The sequence below is a fragment of the Tauraco erythrolophus genome, chromosome 10, assembly GCF_009769465.1.
Source record: "Tauraco erythrolophus isolate bTauEry1 chromosome 10, bTauEry1.pri, whole genome shotgun sequence".
In the NCBI taxonomy this organism is placed as follows: Eukaryota; Metazoa; Chordata; class Aves; order Musophagiformes; family Musophagidae; genus Tauraco; species Tauraco erythrolophus.
This window is the reverse complement of record NC_141474.1, coordinates 5,017,900-5,041,151: the sequence shown is the minus strand read 5'-3', so window position 1 is coordinate 5,041,151 and position 23,252 is coordinate 5,017,900. Positions and strand designations below refer to the sequence as shown.

Genomic DNA, 23,252 nt, shown 5'->3' with positions numbered 1-23,252 from the left:
CCATCGCATAGTGTGTGTGGCAACTCAGACTCACATGCTATAGAGAAAAGACGACGCTTTTAGGGTTGATTAATTCTTCTCTGAATCACAACACACTTCGAGATATGAACAGTACACATTATATAAAAAAAACCATTAATCTGCCATTTAATTTGAAATCACAACACGGGCAATAGTTGTAGGTTTTCTAGGAAGCTTCGTGCAGCTACTGTGAGATACAGCACTACTCACTTGCCCTTCTAAATCCCAGTATGGCACAGCTCCATTCCAGTTAAGAGGCACCTACATTTTCATGGTCAGCAACAGATCTCTCTGGTGAAGCAGATGTTATTTTAAGTGTAGAAAGCATGAGCAGATCCTTTGAGATGAGAGGCATGCTATTTATGTAGGATGTTATTACAGAGGTAAGTATCTAGTGTGAATTCTTCCTGTTATATTTAATAGCCACACTCAACAACCTTCATTACGCGTGCAACGACTAGCCCTCGATTTGGCCGAATCCAGTTGCTCTCGTCCGGCAGCTGCATGCAATGATAACCGGATTCTTCTATGGAAACCTAATATTGTGGGTAGGAGGTGAAGAAAGCTCAATCAAACCATCAGATTTCAGTGATCTCAAAAGCTCTCACACCAACTGGTTACAGGCAAAACGCTACCTGGAAAATCCATTCTACACAGAATAAAGCCAAAAAAGTTTTAAGTAGGTGAAAATGGTATTTTAGAAGCTGGCAGAAGCCATGACCAGTGCCATGACTTTCTCGGATTCCAACACATTTGGCACTACAACACAAATTCTTCACAAGATCTTTGAATTTTCTAGTATGGACCAATCTTGCCAATTTAACCAATTAACTCTCCACTACTCTTTTACTGAGCAGAAGTGATCACGCACTGTCTAAAAACTAGTTTTCCATTATCCCAGTGGAGAACCTCATACGCCACAGACAGATTCAAGTAAAAACTTCAGTCAGGTGCAGTTTTCGTCCCCTCTACTCTCACAGAAACATCACTTTGGCAATTTTTACACTTACTGAGTCTGCTTCCATTTCCCTAGCATCAGTATGCCAACTCTGGGTGAAGGAATCTCTTAAAATTTAGAGATGAGAAGTCCGAAGGTATCTGCTGCTCATTATTTAAGGATAAGGTTTTGAGGATTTTTTTCCTTCTCTGAACAAGGACTGTGCCTGTCTTCAGCAAACAGATAAAGGCATAACTTTTTTCCACCAGCTGCTGGAAAGCTTTGATGAGATCTGTGACGGGGTGGGTGAAGAGTCACCTTTCCGCTCAGCAGTCTCGTCTCAACACGGAGGAAAGCAAGACTAACCTTTAAAGTTGGAAGAGCAGGCATCAATGTTTTGTCCACTAGGCCAGAGCTACGAGCCAGATTCTTGAATTTCCTACAGATTATCTGCATAAAAAGTGTAAGGAGCGATTTTTATGTGGGAAGGGCTAAGCCATCAGATGAATGAACACCTAATAGCCAGCCACGGGCTGACTCCTTTGCGACCAGCAGGAGACAAAATACAGAACGCTAGTGTTCAACCAACCTGGCATCTCCCAGAAGGATGAGCGCTTGCTGCCTCTCCTCTCCGTCGCTGACATCACTCCCACCCCTTCATTCCTTCCCTAGGAGAGATTTGACTTGTTTGTACAAGAGACGGCCAGCAGCGAGGAAGGTACAGCAGGCTCGCTCCCCCAGCTGGGCTCCCAGACGGCTCTGCCAATTTAACTTGGTCCCGAGTCAGTACATCCGCCCTACGCTTGCGACGTCACTTCGCCTATCGAAAGCGCAGCAGTTTCCACACCAAGGCTGAGACTACGGTAGAGATCGCCAAGACTCCTCCTCTCATTTCCCCGTAACACATGAAATTCAAAAACCAAACCTTTCCCAAGACCTGTGCTAACGCATCTACCCACCTCAGCCCCCAATATTTGCTAAAAGGGTTCACTGTTCCCCGGTACCCAAACCCCCTGCGGAAGCTCGAGAGCACAAATTCAGTTAGGCCACAACCATGCGAGCAGTTTCACCGAGGTTTTCTTTTCAAAAAGGGAAAATCATGGAGTCGGTCCAAAAAAGAAACCGCAAGTCTTAAAATCTTACGAGTAGCTTAGCGAGCAGATGCTGAGCGTGCCAACGGTCTCAAGCTTTCTCGCAAAGTCCTAAAAAACGAGAGCTAAGGAGCTAGCAGCAGAAGCAAAAATTAGGCATATAGCCTAAATCAGCCTGGCAGGGTAATTCTGATTAGAAAGCAGAAAGTTGCACTGGCTCGCTGTCACCGTGCAGCTTCTTTGAGCAAAAGGTGTGGGAGGTCTTAATAGCAGTTTAAAGCTGCCAATTAGCTTCGACACCGCTGAGCTCCTCTAAGCTTCTTACGCCCCGCACAGCCGACTGCTAAACTCACACGGGGTAACCGATCCTCGCTTCCCTCCGCTGCGCCTCTCTCCCCATCCCTGTTCCCATGGTCCGTACCCAGCCAGGTTCACGAGAGACGGCGTGAAAGACGCGTCTCTCAGGAGACATCAGCACCTTCTCGAAGGGATTGGTGCCAGCGACCTCAAATCACGCCATCGCCTGCACGCTCCGTGGCTCCAACGAGTGGAACCAGAAAACACGACCTGATCAAGGTGGGGACCTTCCCAAAAAGGCAGGTGTGCTCCGCGCACAGCCCAGCCTCCCGCCGGTGAACAAGCAGCTCTTTGTGCCGCCTAGTAAATCTCATGACATCACCGCGACAGAAGCTGCTATCTGTGTCAAAACCAATGTGGTTCCCAGGATATCTAGGATTTCAAATAACAAAGCCAGTGCTGTGACCCTTCCTACAACACTAAGCAGGTTTTCCTTCCTTCTTATGCCGTCCTCGTTGCCTGCCCAGGACCACTCGTCTTTGCTCCGGAATATTAAGTACATTTTTTCTCTCTCAGTTAAATTCTCCCACTTGGCCTACGAAACGCTTTGGAATCTCAAAACAGAACTGGTTATTACAAACCTGTAGAGAGGATTATAAAAGATTACATGCCCCTATTACACAGCTGCCAAGTTCTGAGAAGATTCTCAAGTGACACTTCTCCCCAAAGCAAGGAGAGGCTTTCGTGAAAGGTTTAGGAAGTGGAAAATGGAGAACAGCAGAAAAGTTAATTATTTGTGGGAGAAAAAAATCCGCAGGTTTTTCCTCTTAAATTATGCATGGGCCTTTTCTTACCCAGCTCTGTACCCTTCCTCCTGTTCTTTCCTCTGTAATGCTTGCTCTCACCAATCCCTAATCTCCATCTTACAGCCTCTTCAGCACTGAGCATCCAGACTGGGCTGTTCCCTCTTAATTCTTTATTCCTTGCAGCAGTGCAGGAAGAAGCCTAGAGGAAAAGTATCCCGAACTTAAAATGGACCTTGGCCTAGGGCAGCTGTGAAAGAACCCCAAAACAACCAATGATTTAAAAGCAAACTCTGCTCAGTTCCTGCAGATGTTTTGGGTGCACAAAAATGTACTTAGTGTACTTGTGGTCAAGACTAAACCTACGTGTACCACAAGCAGCGCACGGATCTCGGCACAAGCACCGTTACCAAAGGTTCTGTCCCCACAGACAGCCTTACCCCCTGCCCTTGCCAAGGAGGCACCATCCAGTGACATCCGTCACAGACCAGTTTCAAAAGGGCAAGACCTTTTTGCCTTCTTCTGCCAAGGAGGGAAGTATGAGAAGAGCACAGGCAGAGAAGCATTTCTGTGGAGACAAGAACGAGCCACAGGAACAGACAAGGTGATGAGATGGTGACCACAAGTTCAAGATGAACAACTGAAAAACAAAACCACCGTTTTTCAGGCTTTCACGTGCAGTTTGAATGACACTGTGCAGGTTGTTTCTTTTAGGAACTTCCATCTTTGGCTTCCCTTCAAGAAAATGGATATATTCACCGTCACTGATCTGAACAATCTCAGCCCATAAACTCAGTTTCTCAGAGCAATGGCAGGATTGCTGAATTCCCCTTCCCTTAAACCTACACCTCTACAGAAACACAGCCTCTGTGGTCTCAAAAAACAACCCTCCTCGTGTGTGGTGGTTTTCATGATGAGAGAGGAGAATAAAGGGAAAACAAAGAACAAAAAAGAAAAAAGTCACAAAGCTTTACGTGATGCTCTCCCATCCCTCAGAGTTTCAAATGCTCGGTCACCCTGCCGTCACTGCACAGCCTGCTGCTGCTGGACTCTTTCAGCTGTTTCCAACCTGAACGTTTCTTGAAACCTGAAAATACACGTAAGTAATTAGGTGCTTCTTTGGGGTTTAGGGTTTTTTTTGTCTCAGACTTTTGGGAAAAGAGAATATAGAAGTTGTGACCATCACTGATGTCTCAGATGAGTTCATTTCCCTTGTTGAAGGGAGAGTTCACAGGACACTAAAATCTACTACAATGACGTGCTTGTTTTTTACATATTATCCAGGTCATTCAGGCACACAGGCTAAACTTAGCTTTCTTATTTTAACCACTTAAAACAAATGACTTAGTAAGGGACCACCTCAAGGGATTCAAATATAATGTAAAAGAAGCCCTCCAGTATTCCCCATGCTATTTAAAAAGACCCACTCTGCTTCCTTCTGGCATCTTCAAAATGTTTTCAGAAGAACCTGGAACCAGCTATTACACACTGATTCGTTGATTTGACCTACTTAAAAACAAAACTCCACACAAAAGCACCAGAATGCTCTTCATTCCTTTTTTTCTCCCCAACGTCCAAAAAGTCTTTGTGCGTTTCAGGAATGCAATGCTACTATACAAAGGACTGGACTTTTTTCATCCTTTAAAGATGGTTCAAACACAGAACTTTAAAGGAAGGAGACTGGATCTTACATAAATGCAATGGGGATTCTGAGCCATATTCAGATTTATGCAAAAAGATATCTTATTGCAAATAATCTGAATCCCATATCTAATCCAGTACAGTGAGGTAACGACCTGTAATACCTCTTTTATCAGCTCTACCCTTTAACCTTTAGTTAAAGGCTGTATGAGGTCGTTTCCCTTTGTAATTTAACCCAGCTATCGTACCTGTTTATAGGGAGGGAAAGTTGGCTTCAGGAGAAAAATCCACTTTGGTTAAGCATAAAGAGGACATCAGCAATTTGATCAAGGCAGGACACTGAGCTGCTGGCTCAGATGAAGGCTCAGGAGCCTTCTGACTCAGAGCACTTCGGTCTCCTTATTGCCACATGATCTAAATATTTGCAAATGAAAGCTCAATTCTGTTCTTAAATTTCAGAATATAGAAGGTGATTTCTTTCTTCTATATGATGTTCAACGAAAATAAGTGGGAAAGGAAGAGGCAACATGGGAAGAAATAACAGTGCCTGGGCAGAGAAATTGCAAATGCTGAGCAAACATTGTGTCACGGGAAATTCATTCTTGTAGGTCAGCTCCGTTTGGACATCTTAGCCATGCTGAGATCAAGGCTCCCGAGATACCACCAAAACAGGTGGAGCAGGTTTACTGTGCTTTTGGAAAACCTAAATAAGCATGATTAATGTATCCTTTGATGATGGGCTAGCTAATTAAAAGGATCTGTAGCTAGGGTGCAGTATTTCAGGTATTCTTCAACTGGGTTTTCCCTCTACTTAATATGCTTCCTTCTCTCTCCAGTAAGCTCAGCTATGAAAAATAAAGGCAAGCCCACATCCTCACCTCAAACACCCTCCACCCCAGAGCCCACAACTACTTAGTTTTTCCTCCTTACTCCTCCTACGTTCCCCAACACCTGTAAAATCGAAAGCTTGTGAGGAGTAAACCTTTCATTATTTGCTACACTGTTTGTCTTTTTAAAACGTGATTTATCTGATGCTTAGTGGCAATGCCACAAATCCCCTAAGCGCAAACACGCACGTGTTCCCAAATGTTTTCCTTACCATATGTTTTGCAAAACAACACCACAAAGCCCCCACAGCCCCCAAACCCCCCTTCTATTGGAAGGGTAAAGCCACAGGTGCTCCTCTCCAAAATCCTAGAAGGAGAACAAATGAACCCAATAAGGATAAATAGCCGCTGGAGAGAAAATGTCTCTCCTACAGCAACGCTAAACAGAAATTTATAGGTCACAACCTTGCAGAAACAGGCCTGATAACATCTAATTAGTAGTCCCGCTGCACAACTGCATTTTGTAACAGTAAATCCAACCAGACTGAGAGGAAAGGGAGAGGAAAATCTTTACATAAATATAATAATTTTCATCCCGTTTGAAGAGATTTGTTTTAACATTGCTATTTTGTGGGGTTCCTCTCCCAGTAGGAATAATCAAGCCACAGAAGTGATTTTATGAGTTATTACTGAAATTCATTTCACTCCTGTTGGGACACACTTTACAGAGGCAGCCCAGATTTTTATTAATTTATTTCTAAATCAAAATACTAAGAATTCTGTTTGCTGCCAGAAGATGGGTGGAGAAGGCAAGGAAAGTTCACATACCCAAGAGACTACTAACTAGAACCAACTTGGACAATACATTTGAGAAGCATTTCCTTCCAGCTACTGTAGATAGCTGTCCTTAACATGCCTTTACTGAAGCAGCCAATTTTCCACCACCGAGTACAATGAGATTTCAAAGCACACACGAAATCAGAGTATAAACAGTCACAAACATCCACTTAGTGATATAACAAAAGAAAATATGGGGCAAAAAACTTGAGCTTCTCTGTTTTCTGCCCATTATAAAATATCTTGGCATTTTAAACATCCTCCACGCTACCTTCTCCCCCTTCCCCTCTATTTTTAAGTGACAGTATTATCACAAAATATCCTTCTTGGCTGTCTTTGCAATGGTGTTCTTGAACAAAAATTCTTTCTGCGGGTTGAGGGATCAATTCTACCCCAATGTTATCGCACAGGGAATCGAGATCCAGATGAAACAAGCAGCAGCTGATAGATAAAGCGTGAATGATGCGGCAGCGAGCGGTGGATCTGGCAGAGCTACTCCACGCCAGCAGTACAAAGCAAGAACATTTAAAATATGCATGAAGGACTTGTCACAGGCAGCAGAAATGACAAACAGATGAGAGGCAGCACCAAAGAGTGAAAGATTAAGGAACAACTCCCTTTTTTCAAGAGTTTGAGTTTGTTAAAGACAGCCGGTGCTGCTTCCGCATTGTTAGAGCTGGGTGGTACCCTACCCCCAACCAACCCCTCACGGATGTCAAACTTATTTTTGTAAATCTCTGGCGATAAAAACCATGCATGGCATCTTGTTCATTTCCTCCTTACTACTTTGCCAAAAACTTTAAGCTCTGCTTTCCTTGCCACACTACAGACCAGTACTATCTGTTCCGCTCTCGGTGACTAATGATGATCGTGTGCATCCCTTGTCTTCGTAAAAGCCTCTTAACAACAGGATGAGAACTGACAATGATGTCTTGGTACCTGGGACCAGTTTTGCTAGCCCTGAAGCAATCAGACACGATGATGAAAAAAAAAAAAAATATAAAAAATTAATCTATTTTTATTTTCCCAAAGTCTCAAGTGATTAAAACCCATTAAAATGCAAACAGGCTTGAATTTTATTTTATCCATCAGTGACCACACTTCACTGTCCCTGGGCTACGACTGCCTCTTTGTGAATTCTCTGCACGTAAGAGGAGTCAAGCTCTAGGTTTAGGAGCAATCAATCCAGTAAACCTTGCTAAATACATATGTGTGTGTACATTTTATAATGATCTCCATTTTTCACGCTGATTTACACTGATCATTGAAAGGTACATTCAGCTTCGTGTTTGCTCGTCTCTGAACAAACAAAGCGAAGGCTGTTGGGTATCCAAAGACAAATGAGACATTACAGATGTAGACAAAACCTATCATCACCCTGAAAGCATTTCTCTTGGAAATTATATAGCCATGCAGAAGTTAATCAGAGTGCAGATTGCTATATGTGTTTTCAATTCAGCCTGGGCCTGTTGGGAGCAGGGAGGGAGTCTGAGGAGGCTTTTTTCCCCTCCACATACTTGACGATTCAGAAACATAGGACTCAGTAAGGATGTTTTTCTTCCCCTTGCATTCTACAGTTTCCATTTCTCAGGATAGGTCTCCTTAGGTTCATATGTCTCCGTTCACAAACAGCATGCCCTACTGGGAGCTTAGCCATTAAAATAAATGTATCTACATCCATTTGAACGTGTGATTCCCCATCAAGCACAACCATGTAAATCAAATACAGTCAGTGCACCAGCTGGGTTCATACTGCACAGGGCTATTTCTTCCTCATCTGCAAACTTTGTCCCCTTTTGCCTCAGGGAAAAAAAACACAAAAACAAAAACAAAAAAAACACACAACAAAACCTGTTTCGGGGACGTTCGGGTCTGGAGTTAGAAATTATAGTTTCCACAGTAACAGCAGGAAGGTGTCAGAAGTCTGGGCACATACGCTGCACTGCTCAGCCAGGCTGTTGTAGAGCAGCATCCCCCAAATTCAAGACACGACACACGCACACAATAAATCGTTTTGGTTGCTGCACAAACAAATTTCTTAATTAGGACATTTGAGCCATTCATGTCTTTTGTTCCAAGTAACTCAAACCTCCTGCTCTACACATACAATTCCCCTCTGACAAACCCAATGGCATTTTACAATTACATTTAAGGGCCTTCTACTTCTGTTTATAGACATGTAGCATTCACAGAAGGCTCAGAAGAAACTCCACAATGAAGAAGGAAAAGCGTATCTCCTGGAAAGAAGTTTCCCCTTTCTGCAGCCATTAGAGTGTATCTAAGCAGGAGCTAACAACCCATCATTATAAGGAGCTCCTCGGGCAGGTTTTGTAGCAACCCACCCTGAGCTCCCGGCTGCTGCCGATAAGGCAGCTAAAAACTACCTTGTTAGCACAGTTAAAATAGTGGCTGCAGCAGTCACGTATCTGGATGAGGAGCAGAAAAAAAATAAAATCAATCATTAGCAGCATATGGATAGACCAGCCAGCCAGCCCAGCCTGGCAGCAGCACCGGGCAGTGCCCAAGCAGAGATGCCTGGTTATCGGCAGCGCAGGGCTGCCTGTCTCAACTCCCTCCCAGCTGCCCAATCCTGACTTGTGCTTGAGGGCACCCGCCTGATTTTGGACACGTACAGGATTTGCCTCTGCAAGACCAAGATAAAGAAAATTTTGCACAGTCTTTTACTGCCATATGCAGGTTTGCTCTTACCTTATTATCAATGATGTACACTGCTATCCCACTGACTTTTCTGAGGAACCCAGGCAACTAGCTCAGCCATTTCCTTGAGATTATGTATTAACAGTAAAAGATATATAAGCCTCTTCACAATGCTTAACCCCACAAGGGCCTCACCTCCTACCCTGCCACAGCATTCAACACCTTCCTAGGTGTTCCATGCTTTCTACAAGTCTTCTGGATAAAAAGGCTTTTACTGACACCAGTCTTCTCTAACATTGAGACACAGTAAACAAGAGTCAAATCTTCACATGACAGTGACACATGCAAGTGGGGGTGGAAGTCACGGTCAGAAACCATGAAAACCAACATGGAGAGAAACGATTCAGCTCCGTCGCAGCAGACTCTGAACAATTATCCCTTCCTCTCCCATTCCTTTTCAAAACTCCATCCTATTTCAGATAAGAAAAAGTGTCAGTATCATTACATACAACCTCAATAAAGGAAAGGACTGTCATTTCAAGACATCAGTGGCTTGAACCATACCATTTTATCACGCTACAGGAGGGCTGACAGGAAACCTACCGCCAACCACCCTGCAGCCAGAAGCCTGCCCTTGCTAAGCACCACGCACTCAGCAAGCCCAGCCTGAAAACACGAGCGTCTTGGTGTATTTATTAACCGTGCAAGTCTTCATTGCTTAATAAAGCTCACAGAGGAACTGGTGACTAAGACAGGCCATTTACACAGGACACAGCCGATATACTTGATCAGTAATGTAGAAGAAGCGTTGCTTGAGTAGAGATGACTGTAGGCAACTGGGAGCCATTCAGATCTATGTATTTAACCTCCTTCCCCTCACATGCAGCTCATTCAGTGGCTCTACCTGGAGCCATGTCGCTGACAAAGCCTCTTCTCACGTGCCAGTGCAGCCAGAGCTCATAGGAGTGATAAGGTAGACGGAGACACACTGCAAGAATTTCAAGTTTGGCGGAATTTTCTGTAGTAATTTGTCAAAACTGCTTGCCAAAGCACCTGTGTCACATGACTGCTAGAGGAAAATTGCTCTTAAGCATGACTACATTAAAAGGGCTTTTATTTTTTCTATGAACATGCATTGTAAACTCAGACGTAAGCAGAAGAAAACGTACAGCAACTCAGCTTGGGATGAGTGAGATACAACTAGAAGTCTGACCATACCATCATCACAGAAGTATGCAATAATCTCAGAAGATTTTAAGATTTCACTCAGGAGTAGTCAGACTTTGGGGATGCAGGAAAGCACTTCAGTTATTATAAAACACGCAAAAGCAGCTAAAGTCAGACGTAAAATGAATAAGTCGGTCTGCTTACAACTTGCCACTGGACTTGGCAGTGTACTTTCCTGCATTTCACTTTCCAGAAAGAGGGATTTGTCTGTGATGAGGGGAGAGGGAGGACGAGGAGAATTGGAGAACTTTGTAAAATAAATCTCAAGAACTAGAATTCAAACCTCACACAAAGACAAGAAACTATTAAAGCAACAAGTAACTCTGATCCCCCAGGTCTCAAACCCGTAGACAGCAACAACAGTGATGTGCGGTGATAGTTGACAGAAATACGTGCGTTTGAGCTGGAAATCTGTGTTTGCTCACTACCTGTTCTCACACACCACTGTCAATAATCTGGCTCCTCTCTCCACCTTTTCAGACAAGTGGTTTTCGAGACGGATGCTCCTACCCCAAATGCACACATTAAAATGACCAGTATATTCCCCATGAGGAATAACGACCGAGAACGCCTGCTCTCTCCAAAACATGAGCTTCTTTGAGAAACTAGCTATTTCAGTATTTTTTTTTTTCACCCTCTCTGTACAAAGTATTTTTTAACTTCACTTGAACAAGCGGACCCGTAACTTGTAAAAAGCGCTCTCGCCCACAGAAGACCAGATGTCTAGCTTCAGCTTTCCTCACAGTAAGAACAAAACCACTCAGAGGACAGTTGGTTTCAATGCTAACATGTCAAGAGTTTCATGCATTAGCCTGTTGTTTATATAAACAGCTTCCTTTAAACAAGCAATGTTTTACAGGATTATCAAGTATTTATTTCAGAAGAGTTTAAAGAGTCTCTTAAGTAACTACCAGGGAGAAAGCATCACCACAGAAAGCATAAAGCTAAATGATAATACAAGTTAATTAGTTAAAGCAAGCCATCAAGTAACTCCATAGTACAGCAATGGTACAAATAAGGGCACAGGGATAATCTTGTGCCTGTTTGTTTACTTCCAAAATGCCATTGCTTTGAGTTCTAAATCACACACTGTTAGCATTACAAATCTACACCATTCATTATTTGGAAAGAAAACAAAGACCTAAAACCCAAATACTTTCCTTTGGGTTTGTTATTTTAAGGAAAAAAGGGTCAACGTGCCTAGGAAGCACTGGTTGTGTAAGCACGCAGGCAATTTTCATCTCGCGCCAAGTTCCATTACGGGCAGCATTTGTGGAAATGCAAACCAGGGAGCTTTGCCTGAAGAAAATTTTACCACGGCAGAACTTACCCTCTCGCTACAGGCTCTAAACGTACACGTCTACAAGAGTTAAGGTTCCCATTTCCAGTGTCGAATAAGCTTAGCAGGGATTGAGTCTTCCAGGATAGCTGAACCACTGGGTACAGTTCCCCTTTCTGCACACTCCGACAGCTGCGCTTTAGGTCTATCTTTAAGAAGAACACAGAATTTTGAGAAAAGTCTAACACAGTTTCTTTCATATTTCCTAAACCTGGGCTCGCTTGCCCCTCAAGGGAGACGGCAAGAACCAGCTGCCCTCCTGGGCTGCGTGGTAGGTGCCATCGTGCCGCAGACACCCCATGGACCATGAGCATCTCCCACTGCCCTTCCAGGGATCCTGCCCTGTTGGGTCTCGCAGCTGAAATTTCTCCTTCGGGAGACTCAACAGTCGAAACGTGAAGCTTTGCCAAGACTCCAAATCCAACTGCTCCAGACATAGCTCCTCCTCTGGAAAGCAAAGACTATTTTTCTTCCTCCAGCCGCTTCTTTTCGACCCTGTCTGGCCTGTTATCAAAGGAGAAGTTTCTCCCACCAAACTCCCAAATCTTTACTTCACCAGAAGCCCTTTCTCCTAATCCCCACGCTTTCACTTTCTGGCTGCTTCTAAGAAAGCTGCATCTCTTCAAACCCCTATCTCCCTACAAAGAAAATACAGGAGATGAGACGTCTCTAGGACACAATTACCCTTTCCTTAGATAATTCCCATGCAATAATTTCTCATGATCAAGGTAATCACAGATAATATTCTTGCAAGCACCAGCTGTCTGCCTCCTCTGCACAAGCAGCGTAAAGTACAACATCCTAACAGTCCCACAGATACAGACCACAAAACCAAGAAAAAGCAACCTGGAATGCAAGAGACTGCCATTCGCTGGCCGTGATTTCATGAGTCAGAAAATAGCACTTACAAAAATATAAATGTCCTCATTCATCCTGCCGGATGCTAATTTTTTTGATTCAGACAAAATGGTCCAGGGATTAAAGAAATGAGAATCAACAGGCAACACTGAAATGAGCACAACCACCTGCTCAGAGACACCATTCGTTAAGTGTAATTAAAACCAGATAAACATAACTTTATTACCGTCAGATATTATGGCTAATTATTTTGTGTTGTGTTCATAAACATTCAGCTGAATAGCATCAGTCTATCACCCACACTGAACACTAACAATGCTTGGGACAAACCAAGCGTGGCTCACCTGCAAAAGGAAATACTTGGAGGTGCAAGGAGGGGGGTGTGGGACACGTATTTAAGAGATATTCAAAGCTGTCAAATGCCAAAAACGCTCCCCTGAGCATCCCATCCCCTTGGAATATTCAATATACCAAGTAACACAATAGTTACTGCCACAAAGCCACACTACAGCTTAAAAAAGACAGACCGATACTTGACTGCGATGCATTCTTTCCATAGTTATAAATCCACAAAAAACTACGGTCGTTCTGATGCAACGTAGGGCTCAGGTATAAACAGCTATCTTGAATCTGTTCTGACAGTTAGAGGTGAATGAGTTTTAACATTAAGACTACACCTTGCAACGAACCAGGGGATCGTAGCAGAAGGCACACAAACTGCATTTAAGTGCTGTGCAAATGTAACACACAAGTCACAGAATAAGCTCAATTGTGCAGAAGTTCCCTAATAAAAACCCCACCAAAAATAAACTACTTAAGAGCAAAAGAGATTTGGGAGTGGAGGAACATGAGTCAGTAGAAGGACTTCTAAAATGAGAAAGAGGTTTTAAAAACATGAAAATAGAAAAGCTGCTCCAATGAGTAATAAATACTAAATTCCCATCTCAGACAGGAAGAAATAGTTTTGTATTTTGGGAATCGCTGAAAGAAATGGAATGTGAAACTGCCCCAGCTCTGGTTTCAGTTATAAATGTGAAAATACAAATCTCTAAATAAGTTTATATGGAAAGATATAAGAAATAGAATTTATCTAGACTGTAGAGCTATTACAAAGAGCATAGGGTTTGAATAACTTCAGTGAATTATAAAAAAAACCAAAACCAATTCCAGAAAAGCAAGGATATAAAATATTCTCTCTCACTCTAGGCACAAAAAAAAAAACCCTCTATAAAATGAATTAAAGCATGAAATCAAAATTAAAAGACTGAAAAAACATATCTTTTTCCAGGTAAAAAAGAGAAGGAAATGATTCTAAAGAAGTGTCTTCATAAAAATTGTAACAAGAGAGTGACTGTGAAAGCTAAACACACACCAAATAAAAGAAATCAGTGTTTACCCTCTCCCCCCGCCCTCTAAATCAGAACAGAGATACCCAGAGAAGATACAGGTAATTGATTCCACTGAGGAATTATTTTGTCATTCATCTACAATTAAACTCGCACTGCCTTGAGATCTGGATAAGAAGGAACAGTGAAATAAACGTTATCTGAGAACTCTCTCACAAACCCATTCTCAACAGTGACAAAGGGTCACTGGTGACAGGCAGAAATAAAAAAAAAGGGTGCAGCCGCTCACCCACAGCCCTGGGATCCAAGGCTTTGTCTGCAGAGCTCCTTCCTTATCTTGTTTCTACTGAAATCGTGGTGTGTTCGCAATCAACCAGTTTATCGGAATGACACCGCTTCTTCCTCAAGCTGATACATTTACTAGAAATTAAAATGTGATAAATAATACTGAGCATAGATCCTTTTATCGTCAGGCTTTGCATAACCCCACTTAAACACTGGTTCAAAACGCCTGGCTCTAGAATTGGTGAGAAACCAGCACACGTGCACCAAAGGCGCCTCATTCCCACCCAAACCTGGCCCAGGCTTCTCCTGCGAAGACCCCTGCAGCACACTGGGAAAGAACTCTGCTCTTCCCACCGGCCGGCCACTCCGTCTGTCCTCTCCCTCCTCCAACCCGCAGATTCAACAGCCAAGAACCAATGAAGCAGTGTCTGAACACGCTTCCTAGACTGTGAGACCAACTGGAAAATATTTATCCAGATTATTTTATTTTTTTCCCCCTTTTCTTTTTTAAATCCCTCTTCCCTCTTCAACTTGCTGAAAAAAACAACTGATCCTCTTTTGGGAGGTAACCATTTCTTGACAAAGGGAACTGCTCTTCCCTTGGCTTATAAAGATCAGTAGCTACCCAACCCCATACATACACAAACCCACACAGACCACCCAGCCTCTGATTCTGGTGCAGAGGTGAAGCAAAACACAAGAGGTCAAGCAAGTGTTGGAAGGAAGATAATCTTTTGGTATTAGTAGATAATCTGCAAGTATTTCAGAAGAAAGTGGAAATACTTTTAACGAAGTGAGCTGGTGGAAGTGAAGGGCTTGGCTCCTTGGACAGAAGAGAGACAGAATGCATGTCTCCAGGTTCCCTTGGTTGAACTCCAAAGCACGTCTCTCCCACAGTGTATTTAACAACACAGAAAAGGTCCTCTTGGGTTTGGGTCACAGTGATGAGAATTTCTGTCCAGCCGTTTCCTGGGAGACGTTTGATCAAGCTTTTCCAAGTTAAACTGTTTGCATACTTAGGAGAAACTCCAGGCCTCACACCATCTCTTGGCTAGTAAAGTGCCTGAGAGCTTTTACCACAGACTTCAGTTGCCTGAGGATTCCCAACTTCTGCCTCTCTTGGAGAGGAAAACACAATCCATTTTCTTGGATTGTTCCTTGAACAATAGACAGGACTGTAGGCATGGGAAGATACCTTCTGCCCACTCAAGCACCAAAGCTGTCAGCGGACAATTCAGTGACCCACCCACAGAACTAAACTCGTGGTATTTGGAAGGAGAACAAAAGATTTGATCGCTTCTGAGCATCTAGGCTGTTGTTGAAGAACACGACGGACTAGGTATATTTCTCTCGCCCCTTTTGTCTTCAAGTTACCTCCCTCAGACCTGAAATCTAAACCCCAGGAACTCACAAGTTTTGCCAGCGCTCTGTCAGGTCTCAGCCTACAGCGCCGTATGGGGCAGGAGACTGCTCAGCAGCTCCAGCTAACTCTGGCTTCTGGCAAGAGCAGCTCTGATTTAAGGAGAAATAAAACCAGTGGTAAGCAATTAGTTGTCCTATGGCTATATATCCCATAGAGCAGTATGTCTTACAGGATGAACTAGTTCTCTTAAACCTAAGCTGCTGGAGAAGAGAGGCTGTGATACCGTCCTCGTTGTTGGATAACAGTGAACCTTTGAGAAGGCAAAGGCTGAAAAGAAACTCCACGGAGGTGCCCATTCTCCAAAAGCTCTGTGGTTCCACAGCAGCAGCCCAAGCAGGACCTGGCGGTTTCAGGCGACTTTGTGGGTAACTGCATCAACTTTGTTTCCCCAAACACCTTCCCAGCTATGACTTCCTCCCCCTCCCTCGAGAGAGTTTGACTTTTAACTCTGACTCTCAGTTCCTGAACTGTGACTCTCTGCAAAACCAGTTTTGGCAGGTTCAGATGGAGGTTTATCTGACCCCAAAGAGCCAAAAGGCTCTATTGTTGTCTCGTAACCGACACAAAGTATCTACCACGTGGTGGCTTCTCACAAATAATCCTTTTCCTCTGTTTACTTTTCACGCTACTAAAAAGCAAAGCATCCCAATAACCCAGTCGAGTGATAGTACTTATGTGTTATGAGAAAACCGTTTGGTATCAAAGTACACCAGAAAAGAAAGAGGGGAAAAGAAACTAGAGCATGCTCTGCCCTTCACATATTGCAAGATTTTGATTCAAAATGCTTATAACACACAGAATATCTTCCCGATAGAGCTTGCTGACGTATATTGTGGGCAAACAGAAAAAGCGTCCCAAGCAGAAGTCTTCAACGGGAAAAAAAAAATTAAAAATTGGTCTTATCCCTTTGTTTTTTCCACATATTCCATGCAATTTAACAAGCATCATCAGCCAAATTTCAATTGAGAAACGTCTCAGAGGAACACAGATCAGTGACCGTACAGAACTAGGGTTGAACAAAGGATATGGTCCTTCCCAGTTATTTCTTCTTTTTGACCGTTTGTTGTTGCTTTAAAGCAATGTGACTGCTTCCAGTAGCAAACACAAGGCTGTAAGGGACATTCCAGTGTGACTGAGAGACTGGATAACCCCTGTAGAGAGAGTCTATTCTTCTTTCACTACCACTACTCAGCTGACTTTTTTGAACTAAGCTGACTTGTCCAGCAGTCTCAATGGGATCCAGATGTTATCAGGCTTTTAATACGATTATCTAGAAGACTCTGAAAAGTCTTGAGGTTTTGGGGAGAAGGAAGGTTTATTTTTGTTTTTATTTTTAATTTTTTTGTGTGTGTGTTTTTCAGAGGATCAGTTAGTTGGTCCCACCAGAAAGTTATAGGAAAGCCCGAGAGAACAGAAGGCAAATTTCTCCCTTTTTTTCCTTTTTTTTTTTTACCCCCCACTTTGCGAGCGTTGTTCTCAGCAGGGCAGATTTAAATGAAATCTCAGACTGGCATCTTGCCGACCTCAATCCCAGCTGGCTAAACCTTTGCAACGCTGCTGTCCTTGGCATCTACCAGTGAGCAGACATCAATTTAGCTGGTTGATTACAAAACTGTGAAGCTGGTATGAGGAACTAGATCCATCCTACTGTCTTGAACACTGTTTAGAAGACAGCTTTATTTCTCTCTCCCCCTAGTACTTCATTTACAGTAGCAAGCCTGATACCTCAATCAGTGCACTACATGCTGCAGAGGCTACCATGCCTGCAGGACTGCATACACCATGCACACAGGGTGCTATTTGAGAGCAAAATGCTGCTGCTTTCACCAGAAGATGCTTGTTTTAAAGGGATCTCCAAGTTTTTAAGCACACACCAAAACATCTCACACCACTTCCTTATCAGGAAAGGCCCTTTTTCAGTTGCGTTTTTAAAATTAAGATAGAGTATCAGCGAGTTGCCAATGCCATGTTAATAAAACTAAGTTAAAAAACAATTTAAGCAACCATTGTACATCCCAAAGAATGTCTCACTACACTCACCTGAACCTGTTACACAAACAGAAGCAGAACAAAACAAAATTGAGTTTGTTACCTGTACTCAAATCAATTCCATTATCATCTGTCTTCCCTTCATTTCCTGACTCACTGCCAGGCTCTCCTTTTCGACTCATTATCTTTGAAAAGCCACTTGAGAGAGAGGAGAAAATGCCACGGATGAAGTAGCCCTGCTGTTCAGAGTCCACCGAACGCACGGCTTGCAGAAACGGCTTTGCACTCCTGTTTCCAACGTGTGGCCCGGGTTCAGACAGAGAGCGGTTGAAGGGAACCCGAAATGGTCTAGTCCTTGCCTGGAAAAGCGTCTCTGTTGGGTCTTCGTGGAGATCATCAGCACTGATAGTATCCATGCTGGCAGAACTCTTGGCAAGACCTGGCTCACTGCATTCCCCTTTTGGGCTGCACGAGCCCTGTCTTTTGCTTATCCTCCAGGGAAGCCAAGGATGCATCTGCCACCGGTACGCTCCGAGCGGTTTCTCTGGGTCAGAACTCATTTGTTTATTCATCTTCTTGCTTTTCATTTGGTGGTACCAATGGTAGTCCTTCAAGGCAGCAGTGCCAGCATCTTGTTCTGACAACGATCTTCTGAAGGTCCTGGGAGAGAGGCTATAGTGCTTTTTGAAAGCGCTCATTTTCCAGTCTTTGAATTTCAGCTTTTAACTTACATTCCTTGTCGCTTAAGAATCACAGAGCTGCAGTTCCTCACTCACCATTTTAACGCCCCAGTCATTTCATTCACCACTGTGACTGCAAGACAGCAGAGGTTCTTCCTGAAGAGCTTGAGCATCAATCCCAGAACCAGATAGTTCTACATCTCAGGAAGAAGGACGTGTCTTCACCTCTAGCAAGCCGACTTCTAACTGCACACGAAGCCCTGCTAAGCTCGCTGCCGCTTCCTGCGCTGTCACATTTCTGCACCGAGCTCTCAGGAAATGACTAAAAGAGCCCAGCCATGAAAACCCACAGTGGTGTTCTGCGCCAATCACACTTCGCTTTTTTCAGTCTACATTAAAGATTTGGTGAAAAAAAAAAAAAAAAAGGCAAAAGTACTTCACTCTAGAGTCACGGAAAAGTCTCAGCAAAGCGTTAAAAAATTGCGGTATTTTACGCTGCGTTCTTCAGTTAAGTAGTAAAGTACATCAAATAAACAGAGTAAAACACAACATAAAGACGCTTCCTATAGTTTATATTTACCACAGGTCGTATCACTTAGTATCTCAGAGCTGCCTTTTAGAGAGAGGTAAAATAGGCAGATTCATCAGAATTGAGTGCTGGAACTCCCAGGGAGGAAGGCAAAGGGGAGGAATGGAGTAAGGAGAAGAAATACTGCAATTTAATGTAGTGAGAGTGTAAATACACTTCAGGGAAATAAGTAAAGGGGAGGAGAAAAGGGACAGAGAGGGTGGGTGGGACTTCATCAAACACAGACCGAAGCAAAGGGAAGGTTTTGAGGCATGATCCTCTGATAAACAGAATGGGACAGCAGGCAGATTTGCCTTTTTCTTTTGTTTCCCCCCTTCCCCTGTTTTCGGCTGCTTTTTTTTTTTTAAAAACATCAGAATAGGCTTTATAAATCTCATTGGAATAAGTAGGATGGAAAAAATAGTCCTATCTGTTTAACCAAGAGAAAAAAAAAATCGCCTTCTCTACAATTTAAGAAACAGCTGACTATTTTAAAATCTCATAAAGAAAATATCCGCTGGCAAACTCAGATCGTGCTTGCCAAGTTTTAGACCAGAACACTTAAATCTCAAGTCTACTCAAATCCCTGAAAATAGGGGGTTTACAATGGAAACGCTGACAGACCCTTGGCAATCAAGTGACAATGAAAACTACCTCTCTGGTAAAATAAAATGATAATCTGGTCTGGCAGACCAATAAAGCTTAACTGACCCGCTATAGGATCTCGCCTTTAAGCTAGGCTGTATTCATCAGCCAAAGGACATTCCTGACAGTTACAGATGCAAAAACTTCCTTAACTTAAGTGTATAGATGGAAGAGGGTATCACTGCTCCCTAGAACAGAGATGGAGTTACCAAAGACCCCCAATCACGTCGAGAAATAACTTCCTTATTCAGTAGCAAGTTACATTCTTCAATTAGAAGCAATAGAAGCGACTACCTAAAGTTGCTGCGTTCAAGAAGTTACAACAAATAACCTCAGACGCAAGAACAGCTCAGACACTGCAATGCAAACTCTGCATCAAAAATACTGATGCTGACTCTCATGCTTTGTAGGAAGTCATGCTACCCAGAGCATGAGTCTTCAACAACAAAACGTATCTAAACAAGAACTCTGCTACAATTTCCATCCAGAACAATGATCTCAAAGGAGGCATGAGGAGCAATGAATACGTGTGGAGACACAAGTACTCCCATTCTGAAAACTACAGAATTCACTAGGAAAGAGTTAGCTGGCTCTTCTTGCCTTCTGTTTCTCGATCACAGGGGTTGCTGATCACCTCTTGATGCAGCCCATCGTGTCCCAAGGACTTGCATGGGTTGAGTTCTTATAAGCGATTCCTGACCTGACTCTCATCCACTGCTGGCAGATTTTTTTCCTTCTTGATCCCTTTCACTATGCACGGGGGCCTCAGAGTCCTCGTCTCTGAAGGCTGAGGCAAACACAGCATTGAGGACCCCAACTTCAACTGGGCCTGCTGTTACTAGATCACCCACCCCTTTCAGCAATGAGTCCTCGTTTTCCTTGTTGAGCCTTTTACTACTAACGTGGCAGTAGCACTTTCAACAAATGCTTTGAATTAGGCAGTCTGGTAAAGCAGGCGTTATGGAACTTCAGAAATAAGTACAGATAAACACAACAGACGACGATGTGGTTCACTCCAATGGCACAAGCCATAATCAGCAGAGTAAACCGAGAATGTGAGGTAGGTTTCTGGTCAGCTCTGCAAGCCTCGCTTGTACAAGTTTCCGCTAGCACATCTACATCTACTTCTACTTCTGGCTTGGGAGCACAGAAGGGCAGGAGAGGACAGAAAACAGAGACAGACAGCGCAGTAGTTGAAGTCCTCCTGGGATTTGCTTGCTGTAGGTTTCTAGTAAGCTTTCTAACTCCTTTTGTAAAGTAACGACCAAGCTGAGCACTCATACAAAACATCTTTTGAAACAGCATTTTGAAAGCACTTATCTGCCGCATCGGAGGACTCGGTATGACCAACAGGAATGACTCCACTCAGACAATACGACACCAGCTGCGTCAACGTTATTCTGAAGCAGGGATTTGGCACAACAGCACTTTGGACAGAACAAAACTTTAGGCGAGACATTGGTCTTTGCAGGAGGACAGAGATGATCACCAGGATTGCTCTCATCCTAGTTTTCTCTTTTCCTGCAGGCACCTGACTGTATGGAAAGATCATTTCATCCCAACTTGCGTTACATCCATCACCAGCTTACACAGACCACCCATTTCAGCAAGGGAACACACAGAAAGATTAACCATGTATCAAGTTACAGCACAAAGCAACGTGCAAAACCAGTTATGGGTTTACTTCTACTTTAAAATATTTTTATTGGTGTGGCCAGGGGTTGGACCACAGTGCTGTAGAGAACTAACACAACAGAAAAAGACAGGCTTCAATAAGCACTCAACACGAAGCCCAGGAACATCAAAGTCACATTTGTTTAAGTTTGAACAATGTTAAGAAGGGTCTTTACTTTTGACTTTTGATTTCACTTTTGATTTCATGTTACCACTGCTCAGATGAATGCACTTTGTGATCAGAGAAAACAGTTACCCAGCTGCCTTCACTTAGCTGAGATTTCAGTGTACTCTATAGAGGGTAAAATGGTCTTTCTCAAAGTGCTTCCAAAAATGGCCTACAAGGCTTGCATGTTTACTGACAGAAAACCACTGATAAACAAGTTTGCTTAGTCTAAAAATAAGACAATTGTTTTAAATCGCTAGCTCAGAAATTTTAGCCTGGGCTTTGAGTCAAATTGGACTCTCTCTTTCTCATACGCATCATCAATAGCAAAGATGATGTCCAAAAAAAACCCTTCGTCTGCACTAATCCAATGCCACCGAGTTAAAAATTGGTCTCACTTGGCTCCAGCATTTCTTGTGTACATATAACATGCAAGAAAGGGATTTGCGTGGCAGAACCTTCTCTTTGATCTGCAGTCCAGTTACTCTTCAGGTGAAAACTCAGGTCCTCTCAGAGCAGCAGTTTATCTTGGGAAGTGTTTACAAAGTCTCACTATCACAAAAAAATCTTACAGCAGTGACTGCTAACATATTGGTTATGTGAGATCCCCAACCGTGCGGAGCCACCCACTCAGCTGTCAGCAGGTAAAGCAATTTCAGTGGAAGAAAGGAGCTTGTCAATTAACTTGAGAAAAATCTGGAATATTTTCACTTATACCTCCGGTTTTTAATACCTACTGCATAAAAACGTGATCCTCAGCTAGCAAATTTTCCTCAAAGAAGGTTTTTTTGGTAATGTTTGCAGTTCATTGTGCCAAATAATTCATTTAGCTTTTTCAGAAAATTACTATTTTCTTCCTAACAATCCAATCATTTAATCATCCTACTTGACATGTTTAACAGCTTATATTTCATGACTCCTCAATATTTAAGTAATTTATGCACAAAAGGCAGATTTGCTACATTGGAATATGACTGTATTTCAATTTTAGGATTATATTGGGAAAACAATCTTCCTTAACTTAATAACAACATCTCACAGAAAATGTACACAAGCAGTATTACATTTTCACCAAGCATACGAAGATAACTCTCTGGCAACAGCCTCCTGCGTGGGCAGTCTGCTCTCCACCGTTCAGCTTTCCAAAAAAACCATCCAGCTCTGCTGCGCAAAGCTTCAGAAATTCCTCAGAGTATCTGTCGTTTAATAAAAACTACCAGCCAATTAAAACAAAAAAAAAGCAACACCATAAAAAAATTGAAATGCATCATTGCCAAGCAGCTGGAGGGAGAACCTGTCTCTGATGATAAAAATTAATGTTTAATGCTCGCTCGCTCTCTGAAAGCTGTCTAGTGCTTGAGTAAAGGCACTACAACGTGTAAAACTTTAGTTGATCTTTAGCATATGTTGAGAAAAAGAAGAATTGAAACCTCCCATGACTGAACTGCTCAATTTTAAATTAGTTTTGGACCAAGCACAAACTTATCAGCTTCTCATTTTCTAAAACATTTGCCAAGGTATGGGGGGGAGGGTAGAGAGAGTTTAAAAAAAAAAAAGACAACCAACCCCAAACCCCACACAACCACCAAAACCCACGACATACCCTGAACATTTAATCACCACACTTGGATTTTTGACCAATCCTCTCTTCTAAATCAGAAGGTCAGCAGTTAAGAAAACACCACTTCTGAGAAGATCTCAGATTAAGTCCCAAACTACCGGCCATCAATTAAGTTCTTCAACACATAGAAAAGCAAAACAAACTGCACCCTGCATCTTGCTCAGACAAACCAGAAGGGATGCAGTCAGGCAGGAATCCTCAATTTTGTGGTCTAGCTCCTCTTAGCTCTTTTCCCCTTCCAAACTAGTCCAATGCTCACTGCACCAGAATGTTTCATGGAGGAGTAATCAATATATACAGCAGAAATCATCACAGAAGT

General features: G+C 42.9%; 1 protein-coding gene across 1 annotated transcript in view; it reads right to left on the bottom strand.

Annotated features, from left to right (window-relative positions):
- RASAL2 (RAS protein activator like 2) overlaps positions 1-18,277 on the bottom strand; it is a 122,718-nt gene extending 104,441 nt beyond the window's left edge. The window contains exon 1 of the mRNA XM_086617151.1: positions 17,683-18,277. Within this exon, the coding sequence (XP_086473277.1) occupies positions 17,683-18,277 (595 nt within the window). The remainder of the gene's footprint in view (positions 1-17,682) is intronic.
- Positions 18,278-23,252: the final 4,975 nt, after the last annotated feature.